General features: G+C 35.1%; 1 protein-coding gene across 10 annotated transcripts in view; it reads right to left on the bottom strand.

Annotated features, from left to right (window-relative positions):
• The window catches only part of DISP1 (dispatched homolog 1 (Drosophila)), a 141,633-nt gene that overhangs the window by 13,432 nt on the left and 104,802 nt on the right, over positions 1-23,399 (bottom strand). For all 10 annotated transcript variants that reach the window (XM_012731376.1, XM_012731383.1, XM_012731379.1 and 7 more), the window contains 3 exons: positions 7,132-7,161; positions 1,179-1,302; positions 224-351 (listed from right to left, as the gene is read on the bottom strand). In XM_012731376.1, coding sequence (XP_012586830.1) covers positions 224-351; positions 1,179-1,302; positions 7,132-7,161 — 282 coding nt within the window. The remainder of the gene's footprint in view (positions 1-223; positions 352-1,178; positions 1,303-7,131; positions 7,162-23,399) is intronic.

Below are 23,399 nucleotides of genomic sequence, written 5' to 3' on the forward strand. Positions count from 1 at the left end.
AAACAACCAACATTAGCTTTCTCGCTTCTTAAAAAAAAAAATACAGACCAAAACCCTTACTTTTTCATCCTGATACAACAAAATTTCAAAAGGCAATGACAATTTAAACAACTTAAATGACAAAGATTTTCAGCTATACATTTTATATTTAATCTTTTTGCTCAATGTCTAAATGCAGAATTTATTCATCAATATGTATAAAAGTATGTAATAAAATGATTACCTTTTGGCTTGTTCATCTGCATATTTAAAGGGGTAATTTGCTAATGTTGCTTTGTAACCTGTGTTTTTCACCATGTTGTTCCATGTGACTAGTCTCTGGCCAATGGCAGTCCCTCTTGGTTCAAAACCCTAAAGCAAGTATTACAAATTCCCATTAGTGTGTTTCATTTCAGGCCAAGTATAGTTATGATAACAGTTTGGGAAAGCAATGTTAAGAAAATGTACAGCTTTTAACAGAAGATTCAGATATTCCTCACAGCTACTCCAGGGGTGAACTGAACTATATATATTAAAACTAAATGACCTGACATGGTAACAATGACCTATTTACTGCAACAAATAGATTGATTTTTGGGATTGTTATATGTCTATAGAAGGGGGAGGGAAAACTCATTTGAAACTTCTCTTTCAAACTCATACCTAAACATTTTCTAAATATTTATTTTTATGTTATAGGCAATTATGATCAAATTAAATTCTGTTATGCATGCCACAGTGTCTTATAAAAAGTGTATCATTACCCTTACTCACTTTTTCCTTATTATTCCACTTCAGAGGAACATTTCCTTAATAGCAGACCTTCTATCTCTCAATTCCCTAACTTGTGTTAGGGAATAAAAGAGGCAATGTTTTAAAGACTTCATGAAAATATTTTCATAGTATGCAGATGCTTCAATTTACTGCCAATAAGTCTAGACATAGGGACCAAGAAGCAAAATGCTCATACTTTTGATAGTGAGCAAGTTCCCTGACTTTTAAGAACCTGAGAATACAAATAAAACATGTCTTTACTATTCAAAGGGAGACTGTATACTGAACTGAAGGTTCCAGAAATTAAAAAAAGAAATGGGATATGAAGTAAAGCAATACAACATGTATTAAAATACTTAAATTTTTTAGATGATTCCGGGTTAAAGAAATGAGATCAAAAACCCTACTGGCTAAGTTTTCCTTACCAGCAACGGATCAGAGAAGTCGGGGAGCTCTGGCACTAAAACTCCAACCAAGGCACAGACCACGATGAAAAGAGTGCACATGCCCAGGACCACCACGGGCCAGTTGGCTATCAGGGCTGCATAACTACAGAAGCAGAGAGAAATCACAAAGAAAACCTCTCAGAGTCCAAGTAGAATTTTTTGCTACATAAGAGACTGATTTGCTAAATCTTTATTGCAGACCCAGTATGGCTATTTATCCTTAAAGATCTAATGAGCTATAAGTGTTTGTAAGTAATGGTAGTAGAAAATGACATGATCGTTGTCCTCTCATTTCTGTGATATAGTAGCCGTGGTCATTATACTACAAGCTATTGAAATCATAATGCCTCTTTTTGACAAATGCCATTTTATATCTACATCGGTGGCTGGGAAAGACATCTAAAATCCAGATGCCCTTAGTAGAGAGAAAATAAACTTTAATAGAGGACTCATTTTCCTAGTTCTCTCTTCCAGAACTTTTGAATTTCCAGTTAATTCCCTTCCTTCATTTCCTCTATCGCTTTTGAAAAAGAATTCATGTCATAAATAGGTTCATGTAGTGTAGATCTTAACAAAATCAAACCCCAAACTTCCTTAACCCCATGGCTTTCCTCCCAGTTATGACAGTGAACATATCCATTAGACTATGAGTTCCATGAGGGCAGAGATTTAGTCCTTCATCCAGCCATTCGCTGCAGTATTGGTATCTAGAAGAGTATTACTTACAGGTGCTTGAGAATATCCACTGACGAACTGAAAAGACACCCTGGCACTCCTTACTCTCTAACCATAAGCCTCATTTTGTCTCTTACTACACCTTGGAAACGCCTATTACAATTCCATCATCATTTCTTCTATAAGCCTTTCCCACACCTTCAATCACCAATGTGACTGAAGACCCTTCCCTGTATCCCTTTCATAGGATCCTGGACCATACCTTTTTATCTTGCTATTTGGTAGATCTTGATATAAACTGAAGGCCCAATAAAATTTGACTAAATTGAACTTTTCTAAAATTCAAAATGTATCCTGACAACTTTGGGTTTCTTGAATTTTGATTAGTGAAAAAAAATTTTAACTCATGGACAATTATCAAATTACAACAATGTTAACTCATTTGGCTGCTGTGATGGCTACTTCTCATTCAAAATAGGATTGTTACTTAAATATTTGTGATTTATTTCTTCAAAATCACCTCTGAAGTTAAATAAAACTGGTGACTCTAAATAACATTCTGAAAAAATGTCTCATATCTGTTAGAATATACCACTAATGTTTATATTCTGATCTCTCAACTTTAGAGATCTGGCTCTGTGGGGATATTTACTTCAATACATTTTAATTAGGAAATTCAAACATAATGAAATTACACTTTAAGGAAGCACTTGCACAGGTATTTTCCACTGTTGTTCTTTGAAAAATAATCTAAGGAAGATAAGAGAAACATAAAGAATAATTATTGCACTTACTAGGAGTACCAGTTGTTTTTATGTTTTACATAGATTATCATCTCATTAAATTTTGTAACAAATTTATGATGTTAAATTGAGGCATATACAGATTAAATAACTTGTTGAAGGTCACAAAGCTAGGAACCTAGTTTGTCTGATTCTAGAATCTGATCTCTGAAACTTGGGTATCATCTCTTGCTTTAAACACAAATGACACAAAAGACACCAGGATTAAGTCAACTTTCCTTAAACCTTATGCTTCCCAAAATGCACATTTTTAAAAAAGATTCATTTTTATGCATACAGAACTGGGGTCCAGGCAACAGGTATAGGGGCAGTGAGAGGATTCAACAGAGACAGAACAGGAGGCAGAACAGGCAGACTGAGTTAAGTATACTGCTGAGGGGAGCAGCTGGCGAGGCCGAAGTCTGCCAGGCCATGTGGGTCACCTCCCTGGCCGGGGATCGAACTTGTGCTGCAGCAGCTGTGGCTAGCTTCATAGTGTTGTGCTTTAACCCACTGCACCACCAGGGAGGGCCTCAAAATGCACGTTTATAAATTTCAAAGACACATATATAGTGCATTTCTCTGTGCAAAACTGGCCAAATCCATAGGACAAGTTTTATCATTTCACTAGACTACATTCTGAATTTAAAAACTCATTAAGGAAAAATGATGCCAGATAATATGTAATAACCTCATAAGAGTAATTCTGGATGTAATGAAAACATATAAATCATAATACGCTGACTGTGGTTGTTCAGGTGTAAACACCAAGTGGTTAGAAGCATTCCCATTTCTAGAACACACCCAGTGTTTATATTCTCTATACTTTATTTCCTCCTCCACCAAATGCAAACTCAGATGAAAGCAGTATTGAAGCAACAAAATCCTTTGTCAATAGCACATTTGAGACTTTCTGTTCATTGCTTCAGACTTAAAAAGAGTCCTTTACAGTTTAGATCTTTAAAATATCAGCCTTGTGAAATGAAAATGGCTCCAGGCTTATACAATTACTCATTATACTTTTTTTAAATGGATCAATTTTCTTTCAAGTGTACCAGAGGTTATGCAATTTTACCTACAAACATGCTGTCATGAGAAGTCAGTGGGCTCCAAATTGCTTAGTTTTCATACTGTGGTTTAATCTACCCATATAATGACTTTTTGTTTTGTGTTCTTGAAAAATCTGAACACACATGCATAGCAACCTTAAAAAACGCCATTCAATAATTGCTTTTCTTCCCTTTGAAAACATTTGGTTTTGATTTTACAGCACTGCTATAGACCATATACGTGCGTTGACTGCAGATGGAAACCTTACGGCATTCAGAAATTTCAGCACGCTTCTTCCAAGTGCATTTAACCTTACTATATTTCAATTCCACTTCCTCACACAGCAGATGTTTCACATGCTAACCCTTCCTAGAGACAACTGTTCACACTTAAGGAACAGAATCACCATCCTGAGAACACAAGGTACCATTGGGAGTTGGGAGAAAGTCCCAACTCTTCTGAGTAAATTTTACTCAGGCAAGGGTTTCTCCTCAATACCACAAAACTGTGAAATGTATTTCTGGTCTTCCCATATCCATGCTAAGATAGTGCATAGTTATGGGCACCGCATGGGAAACAAAAAGTTTTATGAGTTTATGAAACCCAGACAATGGCTATAATATTAAGATAAAAATCTAGTAAAGTAGGAAAGTTGGAGAAGTTAAAGGAAATTAAAAATGGCCTATAAATCTCACTGCCATATATTTTTTTCCATAATTCCAGTCCTGGTGAGTCTGGGTTCAAGGTGCATATTCTAAGTTTAAAGAATAAAAGTATCTGCACATTATTTTCTTCGAAAAGTGAACCATATGTGCATCAGAAAAAATTTCAAAAGGATCACACCTTTTACCATCATGTTCTTCTGCATGGCATTTTCTACTTGTTTTTCATCTGCCTGCTCTAATTCGGGTAATCTTCAGGCAACACCACAACATAATTGTACACACACCTGCCTCTGTAACACCTGGATTACAGCAGGCAACCAACTACCTTCCAGGGAATGAGCAGGTAACAGTTTTCCCCAGACCCTGCTGCAGGATCAGCTGCCAGGGTTAGGTACACAGCTCTGCCCCAGCACTGCTGTATAAAGTTGGTGTTATCTCCTCATCGGATGATCAAATAGCACCCAGATCTGAAGGACTCATCTCCTTTCTAAGGGGGAAACAACCACAGAGTGTAGAAATAAGGTGAATTAAGTGTTTGTGGATTTGAGTTAGTGGCCATGCTGCCTGGCATTCTGGTTCAAATAGTTAATTAGTTGCTGCAACTTCATGAATAACCAAAGGGAAATCTCTTAAATATACTCAGAGATTCTCAAGCATCTTATTATTGGGTTTATTCTGGAAAAAGATCAGAAATAACTGTTAAAACCAGTAAACTGTCTTACAAGGCTAACTTATGCTCACTTGGCATTATGTGAGGGACCAGGGAATTGTTTTAAATGGGCAATTTGTATTACAATAAGACCTTCCACCACTGACCACTCCTCTCCTTGGATGGCAAAGATTTTTTTTTTCTGTTGCCCTCTGCTACCTTCCTGGAAATATTCTCATCTTTCTCCCATGCCTTGTAAGTAGAGAGTCAAATTCAGAGGTTTTTAGGGCCTGATGTTCTTATCCCAGTAAATCAACCAATATTTAACACCTTATAGTGTTAAAAAAAAAAAAGTGGCTTTGTTCTCTCAACTCTGAAGCTGCCAAAAACAACTATCTTTGCTTTTTACTGTCATTGACTGGAATAATACTTAATATTTTAGCCATCCCTCTCTTCCTAAAAATCTTCCTTGGTTTTCTTCATTTCCCTTAGTAAACTTTCCTTATCCCTCTTATCCTTTAAGGGTAGGCATTTCAAAATCTTATCAATCCTAACATCTATGATCAGTTTAATGGGAGGAATGACTGAAATTTTAAAATTTTCACAGGATACGGAAGTCTTTCCTGTGAAGTAATACATTCATTCAACAATTTGCTTTGCAAAGTAAGGATGCAGGACATCCTGGGAATATAAAAACAGCAGACATAAACCTTGCCCTCAAGGAACTTACAGTGTAATAGAGCAAACTAGACAGGTACACAAAAAAAACAGGTAAGAGGATAATGCATTTTTAGGGGGATACAGATAAAAAATTGTGAATTCAACAAAGAATGAGATTACTTCCAGCTGGAATGGGGAAGAGGAATCAAGAAAAGCTTCTTTGAAGTTGTTGTATTAATATATATAAATACTGAAAAGAATTAGGGCTTTTAGAAATACCGAGTATCAGAAAATTATGTATGACTTTCCAAAATGAAAAACTTTTAGTCATTTGAATGAAGGCACTAATATTTATAGAAAAATAGAAAATAATATTCTGAATGTGTCATATTCTATGCCAGCTTCCCTTTACCTGTTCTTTTTTATTTTTTTTTTCAAAAATAGATAAAATGTAGTATATACATGCAATGGAGTATCATTCAGCCTTAAAAAGGATAGAAATTCAGACACATACTACAGTATGGCTAAAGTTGAGGACATTGTAAGTGATATCAGCCAGCCAAAAAAAGATAACTACTGTATGATTCCATTCATATTTTGTATTAATCAAACTCAGAGACTGAGAGTAGAAAGGTATCTCCGAGGGGCTGGATGAATGGAAGAATGGGAACTGCTGTTTAATGGGTACAGAGTTTTAGTTTCATAAGATGAAAAAGAATTCTGGGTTTGAGCTGACAAGATGGTTGCATAATGTAAATATACTCACAGCTCCAGAACTGTACACTTAAAAATAGTTAAACTGGCAAATGTCATGTGATATAAACTTACCACAGCCAAAAAATAATCCCCCCCAATTAAATATTTTTAAAAAAATGGAATAGGAATTTACTAATTACAATTTATATTGTAATTTTACTGCATGAGAGACAAACTCTCTTGAGGCAGACTTCAAAGTTCTCAGCATCTGAGCTTCTTCAGTAAGTGAATTTCAAAGAATTCAAAAGATTACACCCAAGTCTGATCTAAGGTGTTACAATATTATATTTGTAACTACAATGTACAAGAATCTGACAAGACAATCCTCTTTTTTAGAAATTCTTTGTCATTTGAAATTTTACTTTTCTATTACAAAGACTAAGCTTTCTAATTATTACATAAAAAAATATTCCCATCTTAGTATGGTAACAATTTTTTTTTTAAGGAAAAATACACAACCCATCTGAAACAAAATGTTACAAGTTCAAATCACAGATGTTGGCAGAACAGTGTCTCTCTGAGCAAAAAGACACTGAGAAGCCAATCCATTTCGAGAAGGAATGAAAAATAATCAGGCAAATTAGTACATAAAAGTATGAAGAAGATGGAAACTAACAAAATGTGCAGAAGGTATTAGAAGGGAAAAAGCATGCTAGTAGTTTTATTATTTAATAAGATGATCCACATTACTTTACCTTTTTGGTAACTTGAATGGTCTGGAGGATCTGAAAGGAGAAAAGGAAAAGCAATTAAAAATTAGGCACTATAACATAAACTAAGGTTTTAAATATAAATGTAACATTTTACTTTATCCTTTTCCTTATGGAAGAATCCTAGCAGAGTTTTAAAAGACAAACTGAGGCATTTTAAACACAAGGATTTAAGGATCAGTGTTGACTATACTATACACGGAGGGGTGAGTGCTAGTTGGTCAGCAGGGGGCAACACTTCAGGTATCACACTCTCCTGACAAATCAGTTATACTGAGCAACATTCCCTGATCTTAGGTCTGCAGATCCATTCATCTCTCTCATGACATGTCTCTTATCTAAGTTGCTTCTTTACTCATCCAGGGCCCCGAAAGATTTACATATATATGTGTATTTATATATATATATGTATACACACACACATATATATGTATACACATATATATGTATACACACACACACACACACATATATATATGTATATATATATCTTTGTATGAGAAATAGTCCATTCTCTCTTTCAAGGTGGAGGAGCTGGTTCCCATCTTTCAGTCTTCTTCTCTAACTTCACAGTCCATTTAAACAAATTTGCTTCTATTGTACTTCAGCTCCTACTTCCCCACACTGTGTAATTATTCCCTCTCTTCCTTCATACCAACCTCCCCCTCCCAGATACAGTGGCTAAGCCTTCTAAAGAAAGTCCAAACTCAATCTACCAGGTTTTTTTCCTATTTACTGTCACATGGTAAGCACTTAAATATTTGGTGAACAAACAAAATTTACTGCCCATATGTCATTAGGCCCAAGCACAGAGGTTCTCACAGTGAGGTCTGAAGCCTCCTGGGAGCTGCCGTGACCCTTCGTGGGCCATGTGAGGACCGTCCCTTTTCCAACTATGTACCTTTGTAAGGAAAGATTTTCTTTCTAATATTTCAACCAAGCAGCATATTGTAATAGGCTTACGCAGATATGAAAATTCCTGAATTATGTTAAGCCACACATCAAAGATTTACAGAATTGCAAAACAATGCTAGTCATTTTTGGAAAACATATTTCATAAAAGATTTTATATATGTTAACATGTAAAGGACTTGTTATTTTGAAATATGTTAACAAATTAATATTTAAAAATGTCTCAGCTTAATTCCTACATTGTAAAGATCATACATAACCCATATAAACAAAAGTTCTTTGGGATCTTCAATAATATTTAAAGTTATCATGAAATCAACAAGTTTGATAATCACTATACTAACGCAGTGAGGACATTTACATTTATTTGCCAAATTAATGAGTGAATTTCCTCACTGTCGAAGCTCTTCTAACCTGAAATCTTTGATTGGGATGTCCTATACTTTGAGGAAACAACACAAAGCAAAATACACCAAATCAAAATGCAAAAATTTTCTGCCAATCTCTCTACTTCAAATTTTTTCTTATAGTTGATTTCAGATCTCTTTTGAGAGTTTCTGATTTCCCTCTCATTTTACATTTCTCACTGATATATGTATTTATTGTTAAAAAAATTTTTTGATCTAACTCCTTGGACAGCCATGTATGACATAAATATTCCCAAATTTTATGAAGCTTACATTCAAGAATGTACTTTGTATTAATCTGTTTATATCAAAGATGAATAAGTGCTAAACTTCATGTTTTATTTATGTATATTCTTGAAGAATTCGCAGCCCATTAAAAGTATTCAAATCTGGACTTTCCTTGGTGGGGCAGCAGGTTAAAACACAGCACTAAGAAGCTAAAGCCACTTCTGCATGAGTTCGATTCCCTCCTGCCTTGGAGACCACATGGCAAGTAAGACCTCCCCTGACCCGCCCGCTGCTCCCCTCGACAGTGTACTTCGTCGATCTGCCTGTTCTGCTCCCCGCTCTGTCTCTGGTGAAGCCTCTCACTGCCCCTGAACCTCTGGCCATACCCCAGTTCTGTATGCACAAAATAAATAAATCTTAAAAAAAAAAAAGTATTCAAATCAAAGAGATGGGATAATCTCAGAGATAGCAAGCACTGGAAAGAATATTAAAGTACATATATCTATTCCAAATTTCATCCTAGTTACATGGGATGGGCCTGAGTTTGCCTTTGGTCATTTAAGGTGTTAGGAGTAGAGATGAAATAAGAATTCAAGTCTTGCTGCCTAATTTGCTGCTTTGTCTTGTGTGTGTGTGTGTGTGTGTGTGTGTGTCCGTCTAGTTAAAAAAAAAAAGAAAGGGGGAGGAGGGGAGTGAAGGGGAAAACAACAATCATAAAGTATTAATCTCCTATACAGGAAAAAGAAGTATCTGTCTTTTGAAAGATACAGGATTTAAAATCAGAGTTTAAGAAGAACTCATTGCTTTAAGAAGTATGGGTAAATAAATACTCAGTGCGTGATTGAAGTATATTAAAAATTCCATTCTTTCTTTTTACATGTATACAGTAAATAGAATTCATTTTTAAAAACTAAAAAAAAAAAAAACAGTTAAGTCTAAAAAAGGACTAACTCATTTGTGTTTAGATCTTTGTGGGGTTAGTGGATGACCACCCTCAGGCTCAGCAGCTCTGAAGTCAGTAAAGTGACTAACTCCTCTGTAAAGTCCCTCTCACTGAGTGCTGCAGGAGCCAGTAGTCAACTGGCTAATCAAAAAGACTAACTAACGGGGGAAATTCTAGAAAAGTACCATATTCATTCATAAACTAACTTCAACATAAATATACACTGTGCCTTACTTTACTGCCTAAGAGTTCCAGTTTGGGGGGACGTTGGTCACTGTGAGCATCCTGAGCATACCGACTACAATGCATAGTTGAATTCTGAGGATTTACTTTTGACATTTTTTAGAATTGTTTCTCATTCAATATCAACTTTTCACAGCAATTTATTTTTATCTAGGTCTTTCCAAAGCCTACAATTTTCTTTTCATGAAAAGAGTTGAGAACTGACATATAAATGGATTGGTATTTTTAAAATTCAATTAAATGACATAATTACTAAAACAAGTCCAGCTGGCATGCCTAGGTTTGATGAGCACAGACATCAACTGCTGGGAGTGGAGTATGGCCTTAGGGGAGGACAGTCTCCAGATCTATCAGAGCAACCTGAGTGTGCACGGAGCGAGTGTGTGAAACGAGTGTGTGTGGACCAAGTATGTACACAGCGAGTGTGTGCAGAGTGAAGTACTGTGGTAACTCTCCTGAGTTGGTAAAGACCTTGGAAAGGGCTTTGTAAAAAAGGGGCTTGCAGTAAAAATATTTATTGCTGAAGAAGTCATGAAGAAAATTTTGTACTTGGGTAAAAAGAGCAAGAAGCCTCCCCCGCCCCCATAATAATTTCAAATATAAACTATATATTAATTTCTCAAAATAACAGTTTTGTTGAGATATAACTCACCATATACAAAGTGTATAAATTAATATTGGTTTTCACAATTATACACTCACCACTACAAACATACATTGATTTTTAAAGAATATGGTATCTGAACACCAATGATGAAGCTTTTAATAGTTTATAAGAGAAAATTTATGTTTACAGAGGAGGGAAAAGCACAGAACAAAGAAAAAAAGAATTTGTACACACACTTTGTTAGTTGTATACTCACAGTTTCAAGTTACACATCCTCTTTGAGTTTCCACAAGAAAAGATTTTGTTTTCACTAGGTGGAAAGCCATCCCCAGAGACACAATTCTGGGATAGGTTCTATGCAACAGTTGCAAAGACATGTTCTATTGTATATATTTTGGCTTGTAACAAAAGTAAACTAGATAGTCTCTTTCCTCCTACTTACCTCCAGTAACTTTTTTCAGCCAAGCAATTCCTGGATCTATGAGTAGTTTACTCCCTAGAGACAGAAACAACTACAAATTCATCACATTCTTTCTGGTTGAGTAAAGATTCCACCTTATGCTAAATTTGAGACAATGCAGAGATTGTGGACATTACTTTAAAAAGAAAAACTGAGGTTGCCACAAAGATTACCTTCTGGGAAAATATTAGATCCATTTGAAGTTTTTATGCTAATGGACACCCCAAACAGATATTTGAAACACCCAAAGGACAACTACAGGTAAACCTGAGGCACATTTAATGTACAGTACTATAATAGCCATCTTTAACTCTGTCCTTAAAAATCTCTTGCCAGAATGTATTTCTGAAAGGAAGCAAGGAAGTGAATCTACTACACTTCATCCATCCAAAGAAGTCTTCCTCCATTTGTAAAAGCCTTTCTGATTTTCTGATATCTGCCTAATAAATCCTATAGGATGATTTTCCCCCTAACCTCAGTCTGGTGCTGATAAACAGTAACTAGAAAAAACAAACAATCTACCCATGCCAAAAACCAAAACATGCCAAAAACCAAACACACAATAATAATATTAGGTGGGAACATCTGCTTGCTCTTTGGTTAAACTTTTAGCCTTTTTTTCTGCTGAGAGAAAGCCCCACAGCAGATGGCATTTGCACGCTCCCCAACACACTCCCACGGGTTGTGGCGATAAGTTTGACTGTGCACAATTCCCAGACAATTGGTTGGAGTGTCACTCTTTCTCCCACTCACGAAAGCATGTCTATGTGTAAGTGGGTAATAGTGACATTATTATCATAGAGCTAGGCTCCAAACTGCTTTAAAATAATAAAGCACTTATAAATTCAGGTACTCATAATTAGTAATAAATTGCCCCTGGCACTTCACACTTGAGAACTGTAATAGCAGTTGAGAACCTTGGCTCCGGGACTCTGATGATCAGTGAACTGTGGTATGTGCACATTTATCGGTCAAGGGAACAACTAATGAGACTGTAAAGTTCTCAGAAGGAGGGAGCGGGGGAGGTACAGGGTAGGGTAATCACAATAATCAGGGTTGGGTCAGATACAGAGGCAAGGGAAATTTTATAAAAAGGTAATAGAGAAAAAGAAGTATGGGGAGAGTTGACTAGAAATAGAAAAAGTATAGAACAACTACAAATGCTCTGGTTTATTTCTCACTTTTTCTCTCCCTTTTAATAATGTTTGAGGAGAAATTAGAGGATATAACATGAGGGAACTGGAAATACTAAAGCATCCCACCTATCCAGAGAATTCGACGGACATAGCTGCAGAATTAATATCACAACTTAGGCTCTAAAGGGTTTCACAAATTCCAAACAGCTCTTGCTAGCATTCAGGAAAATCAAAGTTATGGAAGAAAAATAGCTTGGTATATTTCTAAACAACTAAAATGCTATGAAGAAAATATAGCTTCTGCTTCATAGTATTAACCCAATCTAAGCAAGAAAGTGCTGAAAATAGCACATTTTAGTCTTACTGTTCTCCATACTGCCTTTTCGTAAAAGAGCATTCTGCAAGTAATAACTTCAGATCAGTACTGGCAGAAGAAAACTTAGGAAGAAAGTATTTGAAAATAGAACCCGCGCTTTGAAGAGCGTTCTTTAAAAGATTTTCAATGAAAACAAAGTCATTCATCATTAAGCTAATTCCATGAGTCATCACTGGCACACTTGAGTCCCACAGTGAAGATGAAACAGACACACTGTGGACAAGCTAAGCTCGGCCTCTCATTCATCTTTTGTGTGCTGGAGCTAAATGTTTATGGCTGGTGTCAAGAGATTTGAAAGATAACAATAACCACAACCACTTACATAAAACATCTTACTCAAGAGATGTCAGCTCAAGAGTGTTGCTCATCTTGATTCTGGAACTGTTATAATGAACAAAATTCAAGCTACTCTACAAAATACAAAATAAACTTGGAAAGGAGTGGTTGGGAGTGGTTGGGAGTGGTGGATGTACATTTAAAGAGCAAGCTAGTGATTTAAAAAGATTTCAAGCACTTTAAATGCTGAAAGAGATTTTACATATATTTTAAAATGTTTGAGTATGAAGAAAATGTTAAGAAAATAACAAACTCATCAGTAAACAAAAGACATGAGGTAGCCTGGCCCTGAAGTTCATTAGTTGAGTGATCTTGAGTAAGCCCTTTAATTTGTCAGGATTTGTAAGAAATGGGTAGTAACTAAAAATAAGCCAGCATGAGTGCTAAGTTTCTACAAATTGTTGAGCATTATCTAAAAGGAAAACAAGGTATTAATACCACTACTATTCCTGCTTCTTCTAATCCTCCTCCTACTACCAGTCACTGCCCCTAAAACGCACTTGAGAACCACTACTAGTCGTTCATCTGCAAATGGCATTCAAGCATTCACGAAACAGTCATGCAGAATACTGATGTGGAATGAAGTGTAATGTGCCTTGATTCATAAGCACTGTGGACCTTTATGACTTACTTTACAAGGTTCAAATGGCACTGGCAACTAGCTGATCATAATAAAAATGCACAAATCATACCTGCAAGCTTAATTAGAGGAAGATTTAGAGTAATCTAACATGACTGTTAGAAGTTTAAGGAACCTTGAGAGTCATCCCATCCAACATCTTCATAGAACATGAGAGAAAGGCCCAAGATCACAGAGTAAGTCAAGGGAGAGCCACATTAGAATGCAAACTTCCTGACTGGATCCTGTGCTTTTTGGCCACAAAATGAGTAGGAAACATGTAATGAGATACCAGTTATGAACTGAAAATGGGAGAGAGAACAGAGCAGGAAAAGTTTCATATTTGAGAAGAAAAAGTACACGTTCACAAGGAGGAAGTGTGCTAGGATGTTCACTGAGGGGTGATTTACAATAAGGAAAAAAGAGCAACCTAAATGTCTGCCTACCTTAAAGGATGCTTAAATAAAGGGGGCACAGCCCCACTGTGGGACACCAGGCAGAATGAAAGAACACACAGGTACGGCTATGGAAAGAGTGCTGAGAAAATGTAAGAAGTTTCAAAACAATTCATACTGTATTTATGGGAAAAACTAAATATAAAATGTGCAAATATGCTTTAAAAACTCAAAATTCAAAAAAATTCAAAAGGGAACAAATACAAAATTGATACCTTTGTCATGGGGAAAGGAAGCAAAAGTGAGTTTTACTTTGTATTTTTGAGTTCTCTCTAAGAATGTGTTTGTGAATTAATTATGTAAGCTTAGAAAAGTGAAATGAATTTTTATAAAGGAAAATTGCATATGTATTCATTTATGTCCATGTGGCTAAAATATTTTATTTGGAAGTTTCCCTTACTGATACAGATTTGGAGGAAATGCAGCACCTTGGTGAACTATAAACAATATGAAAGGAAGTAACATAGATATCAGCAATTTTGAAAGAGCCTAAAATGTATTTAACCCAAAAGATTAGCCTGGAAGTTGAGGGCACAGTGTTATACACAAATTTTTAGGCTGTATATTAAGTCTAATTCAACACATATATTTCTTTTTTTGTTTGCTTAAAGATTTATTTATTTATGCATATAGAACTGGGGTACAGGCCAGAGGTGCAGGGGCAGTGAGAGGATGCACCAGAGACAGAGTAGGGAGCAGAACAGGCCGAATGACGAAGTACACTGCTGAGGGGAGTAGCAGGCAGGTCAGGAGAGGTATGCAGTGCCCTGTGGATCACCTCCCAGGCAGGGATCCAACTCATGCTAAAGTAGCTTTAACTTCTTAGTGCTGTGCTTTAACCTGCTGCGCCACCAGGGAGGGCCCATCAACACATATATTTCTTTCCTTTCATTACAATAAGAAAACACACAAAACATTTCTCCACTTCCAAAAATACACTGATCTTTTGTGCAAAAAATTAAAAATGTTTTGCATTTTCATTACAAATTATAGACACTGTACAAATAAATTTGTTCATTAATTAAAACCCCAGTGAAGATATATTTGTATTTCTAAAAATAAGTTTATTTAATTAGGATTAATTATAAACTTAATTTAGTTTATTTAATTAAATAGCCTTTCTCCATTAACTGTAATATTGCTTATAAAAATATAAACAATCATAATTCATAAGCTTGCCTATTATTTTCTCCTTCAACATTTGTTGTTTTTTCAAATTTTAATATTGTTCCATGAAGGAACTTTTATTTGAGCTCAAATTTACAAGAAAGATTTTTACTGTTTCTTAAATTCATTTCCACATATTTTAGATTATTTTGCTTCTACAACACTATTTAGTATCATGCAAGTTTGAGTTCGGAAGGTTAAAAGTCACACCTGCTATAAAAAATCTTTGGGGTGGGGGGAGTAAAAAAATAATAAAAATCCACTGTATCAAAATGAATTCCAACAGTGTAACCAATACCTTGCAGCTGTTGTGATATCTTCATTTTACTGGTCAGAGGAACAGACTATTCCCTCAACTTCTACAGAAATTCTTTAGTTATGCTTTCAAGAACAACAACATATAGTGAAACCTTAAATGAATTTTCTTTATCCATTACCTTAAAAATTAAATTTCTGTAACCAAAACAACCACCAAAAGACCAAAGCAAAACTCTAAATAGTTTTTATAAAAGTAATAGTGACAAAAAGGGTTTTGTTCTCAGTCAAATGCTAGAGGTTGAAAAAATTAAGTAAGAATTAGACTGAGGACATCTGTGAATTTTTTGAATGAAGAAAATTCCTCATTCCAATGAGGAAAAGCCCACATGGAGGGGCCATGTGTTCCCTATGTTGCACTGAAATACTGGTGAAACTCTGGTGCTAGACTAAAACTTTAAGTTCACTATATTCCCTTCCTAATGGGATAGATTTTGTTTGTACCTCCAACATCTATTATATGAGACAATGACACCCAAATACCATGAAACAAAGGATTTATTCTAAGGATGATGTTGTTAAAAGACAACAATGAGAGGTCAGAAGATCTGTGAACGACTGTATATTAACAGCTCTGGTTTCAATTTCCTTATGTTTAGAATAAAGAGAATTGGGTCCTCTCCTGCTGTGAAATTCTATTGTATTCTTCAGTGGAATTTCAGATGATTCAAATCACCAGATAGGCAGTGGTGAAAACTGGGAAGTCTTTTTCCTAATCAAAATTCTATGCTGAAATACTTGATGTGAATATTTAATTAAAAAAAAAGATCCTCCCCCAAAAGAGAGTCAAGAAGTAATGCATGAAAATGCTTTGAACAATAATGCTAGTTATTTATGTGAATGGCTAGAGAGAGAGAATTTTTAAGCAACTATATAAATATTTTAATGAACAAAAATGTTAAAAAAAAAAAGTGCTTTGCAGTATCTCCCTAGTAGCCTAGTATCACCTCTGTGGCCTGAGTTCGATGCCCAGCCAGGGAGTGATCCACATGCTGTAGCAGACCTCTCCTGTCTTGCCCACTTGCTCCCCTTAGCAGTGTAGTTTAGTAAATCTGCCTGTTCTGTTCCTCACCCCAATACTAGTGAATCCTCTCACCACTTCCACCCTTCTGGCCTGCATCCCAGTTCTTCTGCACAAAAATAAATAAATAAAATCTTTAAAATTTTTTAAAAGTAAATGAAATGTGTTTTGTAGAACAGGGCAAAGTTCCTTATCTGTTAACCTTAGATTAATATAGAAACTAATGGCTTCAGTGACATGTCTATGCTAGTATGTTTCCTAGTGTTGAAGGAAAGGATGTCTTCATATCACCTTGGGGTTGCCCTGTAACATAGGAGACAAAATAATGTAGGGATTCATTTAAGTTATAAAGATCCTTATGGTGAAAAGTGATCTGAAATCCTCTACTTCACCAACCTAACAGGTTTATGAGGAGAACAAAAATGAAAGAATGCTCAAGTTGAAGGATTATTTATTTATGTAATGTAATTTTAAAATTTTGGTTTATATTTTAATTTTAATTTTGGGGTTACGCTTTTAGTTCTCCACATGTACACATGTTCCACTCACCCTCCACCAAACCACCCCTGCCAACACCTTTTCTGCTTCCCTCCCCCATCTTCCCCTCTCTCCCCATTGCTCCTACTGGTAAGCATTAAGTTCTTTCGCTAAGATTTATTCCTGCTGTGTTTCGCCTGCGTATGTTTTTTTGCTATTTATATTCCACAGGTGAGTGAAACCATCTAATATCTGTATTTCACTTTCTGATTTATTTAACTTAACATAATCACCTCAAAGTCCATTCATTTTGGCCCCCCATTCATCTTTTTCACAGTTGTGTAGTATTTCATTGAATAGATGCTCCACAATTTCTTTATCCATTTGCCTACTGAAGGTCACTTAGTTTAATTCCATGACTTGGCAATTGAGGACAGGACTGTTATGAACACAAGTATACATAAATCTTTTTATATCAGCATTTTCATATTTTTAAGATAAATACCTAGTAGAGGAATATGGATTTACATTTATTTTCTTAAGAAATCTCCATGCCATTTTCCAAAAAGGTTAATCTAAACTGCATTCCCACCAACAGTGAATGAGAGTTCCTTCTTTTTTTTACCACCACATCCTTGCCAACATGTGTTGATTCCATTCTTTTTGATATGGGCCATTCTCACAGTGGTGAGGGGATATTTCACTGAGGTTTTGATCTACATTTCCCTTATAACAAGTGATGTGGGACAATTTTTCATATGTCTGTAGACCATTTGAATGTTTTCTGAAAAGTATTTATCAATAGATCTTTTGCCCATTTTTAATTGGGCTGTCTATTCTTATTTCCTTTTTTATTTCTTTGGAGATTAGTCCCTTGTCAGATGTGTGACATTCAAATGTATTTTCCCACTCTGTAAATTGCTTTTTTATTTTCATGATAATTTCATTTGAAATATAAAAACTTTCATTTGATGCTGTCCACTTGTTTATTTTATAAATAACAATTTTATTTTATAAACTTTATAAATTTTATTTTATAAACAAGTTTATTTTATAAACTCCCTAGCCATTGGAGTTCAGTCCCCAAATACATCTTTGTAGTAGGCGTCTTGTAATGTTGTTTTTTCAAGTATTATATAATTTCATATTTAGAATTAACTTTTGTATATACAGTTATGTGTGGGATTTTGTGTGTGTGTGTGTGTGTCTGTGACTATCCATGTTTTCCAACACCACTTGTTAAAGAGGCTTTCTTTTCTTCATTGTATGCCCTCTGTCAAAGATTTAACTGTTCTTATTTGTGTAAATTTATTTCTGGTCTTTCTAATCTATTCTATTGGTCTGAGTTTCTATTTTTTTTCCCAATAACATAAAATTTTTGACTACTGTTGCTGTGTGACACTTCCATTTTTCTTCTTTGTTTGCAAAATTGCTTTAGTTATCTGTGGTTCTCTATCAAATTTATAGTTGTTGGTTTTATTTCTTTGGAAATTTTGATAGGCATTGCATTCAGTCTATAAATTGCTTTAGGTAATATGACTATTTTAATAATGTTTATTCAGCCAAGGCATGGACACAGTAGTTATTCATCTAAGGCATGGACACAGTAGTGTTTATTCTTTCCACTTTTTTTGGTCTTCATTCTATAGGTGCTTCACTACCTTTCACAAGTTTACTCCCAGGTATTCATTATTTTTGATATGACTACAAATGGAATTGTTTTCTTTCTTTTGCTATATTGTTTGCATACAGATATACAACTGATTTTTGTGTACTAATTTTGTATACTGCCACTTTGCCTATTATTTCTAATAGTTTTGGGTAGAGACTTTTGGGTTCTCTATGTATATTAACATCTCATCTGCAAATGATGATATTTTTGTTGCTTCTTTTCCAATTTGGATTTGTCTTTTTCTTGACTAATTGCTTTGGTTAGGACTTTCAAAAATATGCTGAACAATAGTGGTGACATTGGGCATCCTTCTCTTGTTCTTGATCTTAGTGGAAATGCTTTCTACTTTTCACCATTAAATATTAGGTTGGCTGTGAGTTTGTCATATATAGCTTTTATAATATTTGGATAAGTTCCATTTATTCCCACTTTCTGAATGATTTTACCACAAAGCGATGCTGAATCTTGTCTAACAGTTTTTGGGCATCTATTGAAATGATCATGTGATCTTTATCGCCCTTTTTGTTTACCTGGAGAATGGCATTGAGTGGCTTAAGCAAATTTCCTTTAAGGAAATTCCAGTACTCTGGAATGCCCCAACATGCCTTGGATAATTGATCCCAGCCTGGGTGGGGTATCTATTCTACCAGTCACACTCTCCTGCACTTCTTCTCACTCCCTTCCCTCAGCAGCCACCAACCTTAGCTTGAGTTCTTCATGAGAAAATACACATACTCTATCAGAGGAACTTCTTGTCTTCCTCTGAGTATTACTTTTTTTAAGATCCCAATCTCTTTATTCTGTTAGGTTGGGGGTGGGTTTCAAAAGAATTATTTTGAATTTCTAAAAGCCTCTTTCCTGAGTCTCCAATCTATTTTCTGAGAAAAGCAGTAAACAAATCACATTTTACTCCTAACATTTACCTTTGGTTGGCTTTTTCACCTCATAAGTTCCCTGTGAAATATGAACTTTAATTTCTGAAGAAAAGCAAAGCCTTAATAAGGAGACATATTTTTTGTCTTAAAGTTGGTTTTATTTTTGTTATTATAAAGCTATTATATTCAAGTCTGAAAATTTCAGGAAATTATATACATATGTATACATATATATACATATGTTTGTGTGTATGCCTGTGTGTGTGTGTGTATCACCCTTACTCTCACCATCCAGATGTAATCTAATTCTTTTTGACGTATTTCCTTTCAATATATTTTCCTTTGTGCCTAAATATAGACATTAAATATGCACACAATTAGAAATATGTTGGATACACAAAGTGTTATCACTTAGGGCCATGAGCTTTTTCCATGTAATTAAAATCTTCTGAAAACATTATTTTTAGTAGCAGTATAATTTTCCATTATGTTTACCAAAAGTTCATATATGCACACAATTGAAATCATGCTAACATATTGCTTTATTTTTCTTTTGTGTATATATATCTTTCCTATTTACTAATAAGAACACTGTATCAAAGCTAATGAAACACTGCAATTGAGACACATATTTTCCTAGCATTGTGACATGTTTTTTTTTTCAAGATTTCCTAGTTATGTATTTAAAATTTTTCATTGGTTGTAATATTCTTTTGTTATTTCTAGTACTACTTCTATAGTTAAGGAGTCAACCTTGATGCAGATATCAGCTTCTCCCCAACTCCAGTTGCTGAATAATCTAGGCCAGTTTTATTTATGATGCTTCGATTATCATCTGTATAGGGATCTGCCTTCAGAGGAGAAGGAGAGCCTAAAAATTCATTTTCATAAAATATATAGTATCTGAAAAAAAAATAAAAATATATATAGCATCTGATATTGTGAGAATAATAAACTGATCATGTATCTCTCACAGATAGGAGGAGTGAATTTCCATAGACTGGTTGAATCATCAAATCCATCCTAATACAGGTTGTGGTTTGGCGCCATCTAGTAACAGTTGTTCACTTGAGTTTAATTACGGATGGGACAAATGCAGATTCTGAGATTGACTGGTCTTTCCAGGAGCACTATAATGGTAAAAGAAACCTCTTTTATTTTGTGTCCATTTGTTAGATATGTTAGATAGCAGGGAAACTGGGAGCTGGGAGAGTAATGGAAATAATGGAGATCCACTTTCTGTCTTCTACTTCCTAAAGAGAGTTGCCTGTGATTTCCTGGCTTATAGGAAGATACAAATTTTTGGCCCCATTTGAGAATGGGGCCTAGATGCCAGTCAGAAATCTGCTGAGTTATCAAGGGGACTACTTTATTAAGGTTTTATGCATACTAGGGTCTGTTTCATCTGTCCTAGAGATCCACTGATCAGTTCTTTTCATAGAATCACACTGTCTTAGTTATTTTGATTTCAAAAATAGGCAAATTCCAGGACAGAATACATTTAGGAAACCCTAATTCTCTTGAGAGTCCAAAAGGACTAATGTTATTCTTACACCTGAAGCTGGAAAACAATTCCAGTCAGTGAAGACTGGAAGAGATTATTAAATAGATTCCCAGACAAATATGAGAACTTTAATTTTCCAGTGAAGTACACATGCTGAGTTCTGGTCTACCACAAAGACCCTAAAGGAAATTTCAAAAGTCTTTCAGCTCACTAAAACAATTTCATAACAGGACAACTGCATGAACCTCAAAATGGCAGCAAGACTGCCATTTGCTTTCCTTGTGCACAGATATTTCTTATAAAGCACACTCACTCAATTTTAAGTCAGCTAAGCACATTAAGTTTTTCCAGAACTTGACTTATGTCATATATTGAGGTATTGGGGGAAAAAAACAAGGCTTACGTATATAGAATCCAAGGGCTGTCATAAATGTTAAAAACACCCTTTTCTGTTTCTTCTTCCTGGCCTTAAATCTGGCTCTTCATAAGGGAAACTTAAATCTTTTCATAATCTTGGCTTACTTCTACCATAAAAGTCTTTGGCAAGGAGATGGAAAAGATGCTTTACTATCTTTCCTAAAGAAGATTGCATAAGGACAGCCCTTTATTTTCTTGGCATTATTAAGCCATTCCTTTTGTCATTTCTTCTCCACCCTAAAAATTTCGGTTCAATGAACATTTGCTGAATGATAAATAATAAGAGATATTGTTTCTGCTCTCAAGTACCAAAATAGGAAAATCAGAGGCTGGCAGAAGATACAAGTGGGGAAAGCAAATAAAGGAACAATATGCGAAGATGTGATATCACAAAATACCTTTTAAATTCACATGCAGCACCACTTAAATCAAGGAAAATAGCAAAGTGGCAGCTCAGAATAGAGTTGGGTTTAAGAAGCTGTCCTAGGAGAAGGTGAATATGCTAGTCCTCAGTAAGTGCTCCCCTTGCCTATTCCTCCCACCCTGCAGTGCATAACCAGGGATTTAACAACTAATACAATAGTATATCTGCCATTCAAGTATCTATGGACTGAAGGTTAGAAGTAAAGGAAATCTTAGGATTAAAGGGGGTGATTCTTAAAATTTTTATGGTATTCTTTAACTATTTCTATTTCTCCCAACTCTTTAGTCAGAGGCACAGAGACTAAGCAAACAGCTTGATGAAATTTTACATTAATGCACATTCATGTAACCACCACCTTGATCAAGATATAGACTAGTCTCAACAACCCAAAAGGTTTATTGTGCCTCTTCCAATAAATAATCAAATCCTACCCCCAGAGGTAACCAATATTCTGGATTCTAATACTGTACATTAACTTTATATAAAGGATTGCCTTTTAAGAGACAGCTAAAGATATATGTTTAAATAAAACCTTAGATTGTTAAAATTCAGTTTTAGCTCCATTTGGGAAAACACATGAAAATGAAGTCCTAATAACATTTTAATTGGGTGACACTATATGAGTTTTTTTAAAAGATTTATTTAATTATGCACATAAAACTGGGGTACAGACCAGGGGTGCAAGAGGGGGTGAGAGGATTCACCATAGACAGAGTGGGGAGCAGAACAGGCAAATCAACTGAAATACACTGCTCCAAGTGACTTATAAGATGGGAATCTTAGATTTCCTACAAAAGGCTTTTGATGAGCAACTGAACTTCATTTGTCTATATGAAAATTACTCCTGGTACTGTTATCTGTTGTTATGTTAATTTTGAGTAGATCATTTTTCAAAAACCCATTGTTTTGTGTCCTTAAATTTTAGTTTCTTCCAAAGTTCAAGATCTTGTTTGAGTCAACAACATTTAGATACATAAGTGGCTATGATTACTTAAGTATAATTAACAAAGTGTGTGTTAGTTTAAGGATTACAAAGTGCTCCCCTCTGACATTTTGTTTGACAGAATATTTAAATGAAGACCTTACAAAGAATGTTACTGTGAATACAGAAATATCCATTATAGTGCAAAATACACTCTAGAAATGAAGACTTGAAATTGTTAGCAAACGAGACGGGATAAAAAAAAATATGAGCAAGGAATCATATAAATGACTGTAACGTGAAAGGGTGAAGAGGGGGCTCTTCATCAGAAAGAGAACACAGAAGTGATCACAGAGCACATGAAAGAGGAAGAAAAAGCATAGGGTCATGAAAGAGAAAACAGTTTCTGGGCAGGGCACACAGGCAGTACCTGAAATAGAACTAAGAAGGAGAGGAAAGAGGTGAGTTTGTCAAAGAAGTAACTGACCCAGGTATTGCCAGGAAAGCTGTGGTGGTAAAAGTCAGAATGCAAGATAGTAAAAAGGAAAGAAGTGATACAAAGTAAAAGCATTAAATGTAATCAAATATGAAAAAATAACAATAATCAACATTCACAGAAATTTTCTGTGCCAACACTATGTGCCAATAATGTCCTAAGCACTCATCTTCAATTAAACTTCTTTTTATTTCCGAAAAGTTGTTTCTCCCTTAATTCTGTTAAAACAAGTTAATTCCAT

The sequence above is a fragment of the Condylura cristata genome, unplaced genomic scaffold (assembly GCF_000260355.1).
Source record: "Condylura cristata isolate star-nosed mole 26May11 unplaced genomic scaffold, ConCri1.0 scaffold00030, whole genome shotgun sequence".
NCBI lineage: Eukaryota > Metazoa > Chordata > Mammalia > Eulipotyphla > Talpidae > Condylura > Condylura cristata.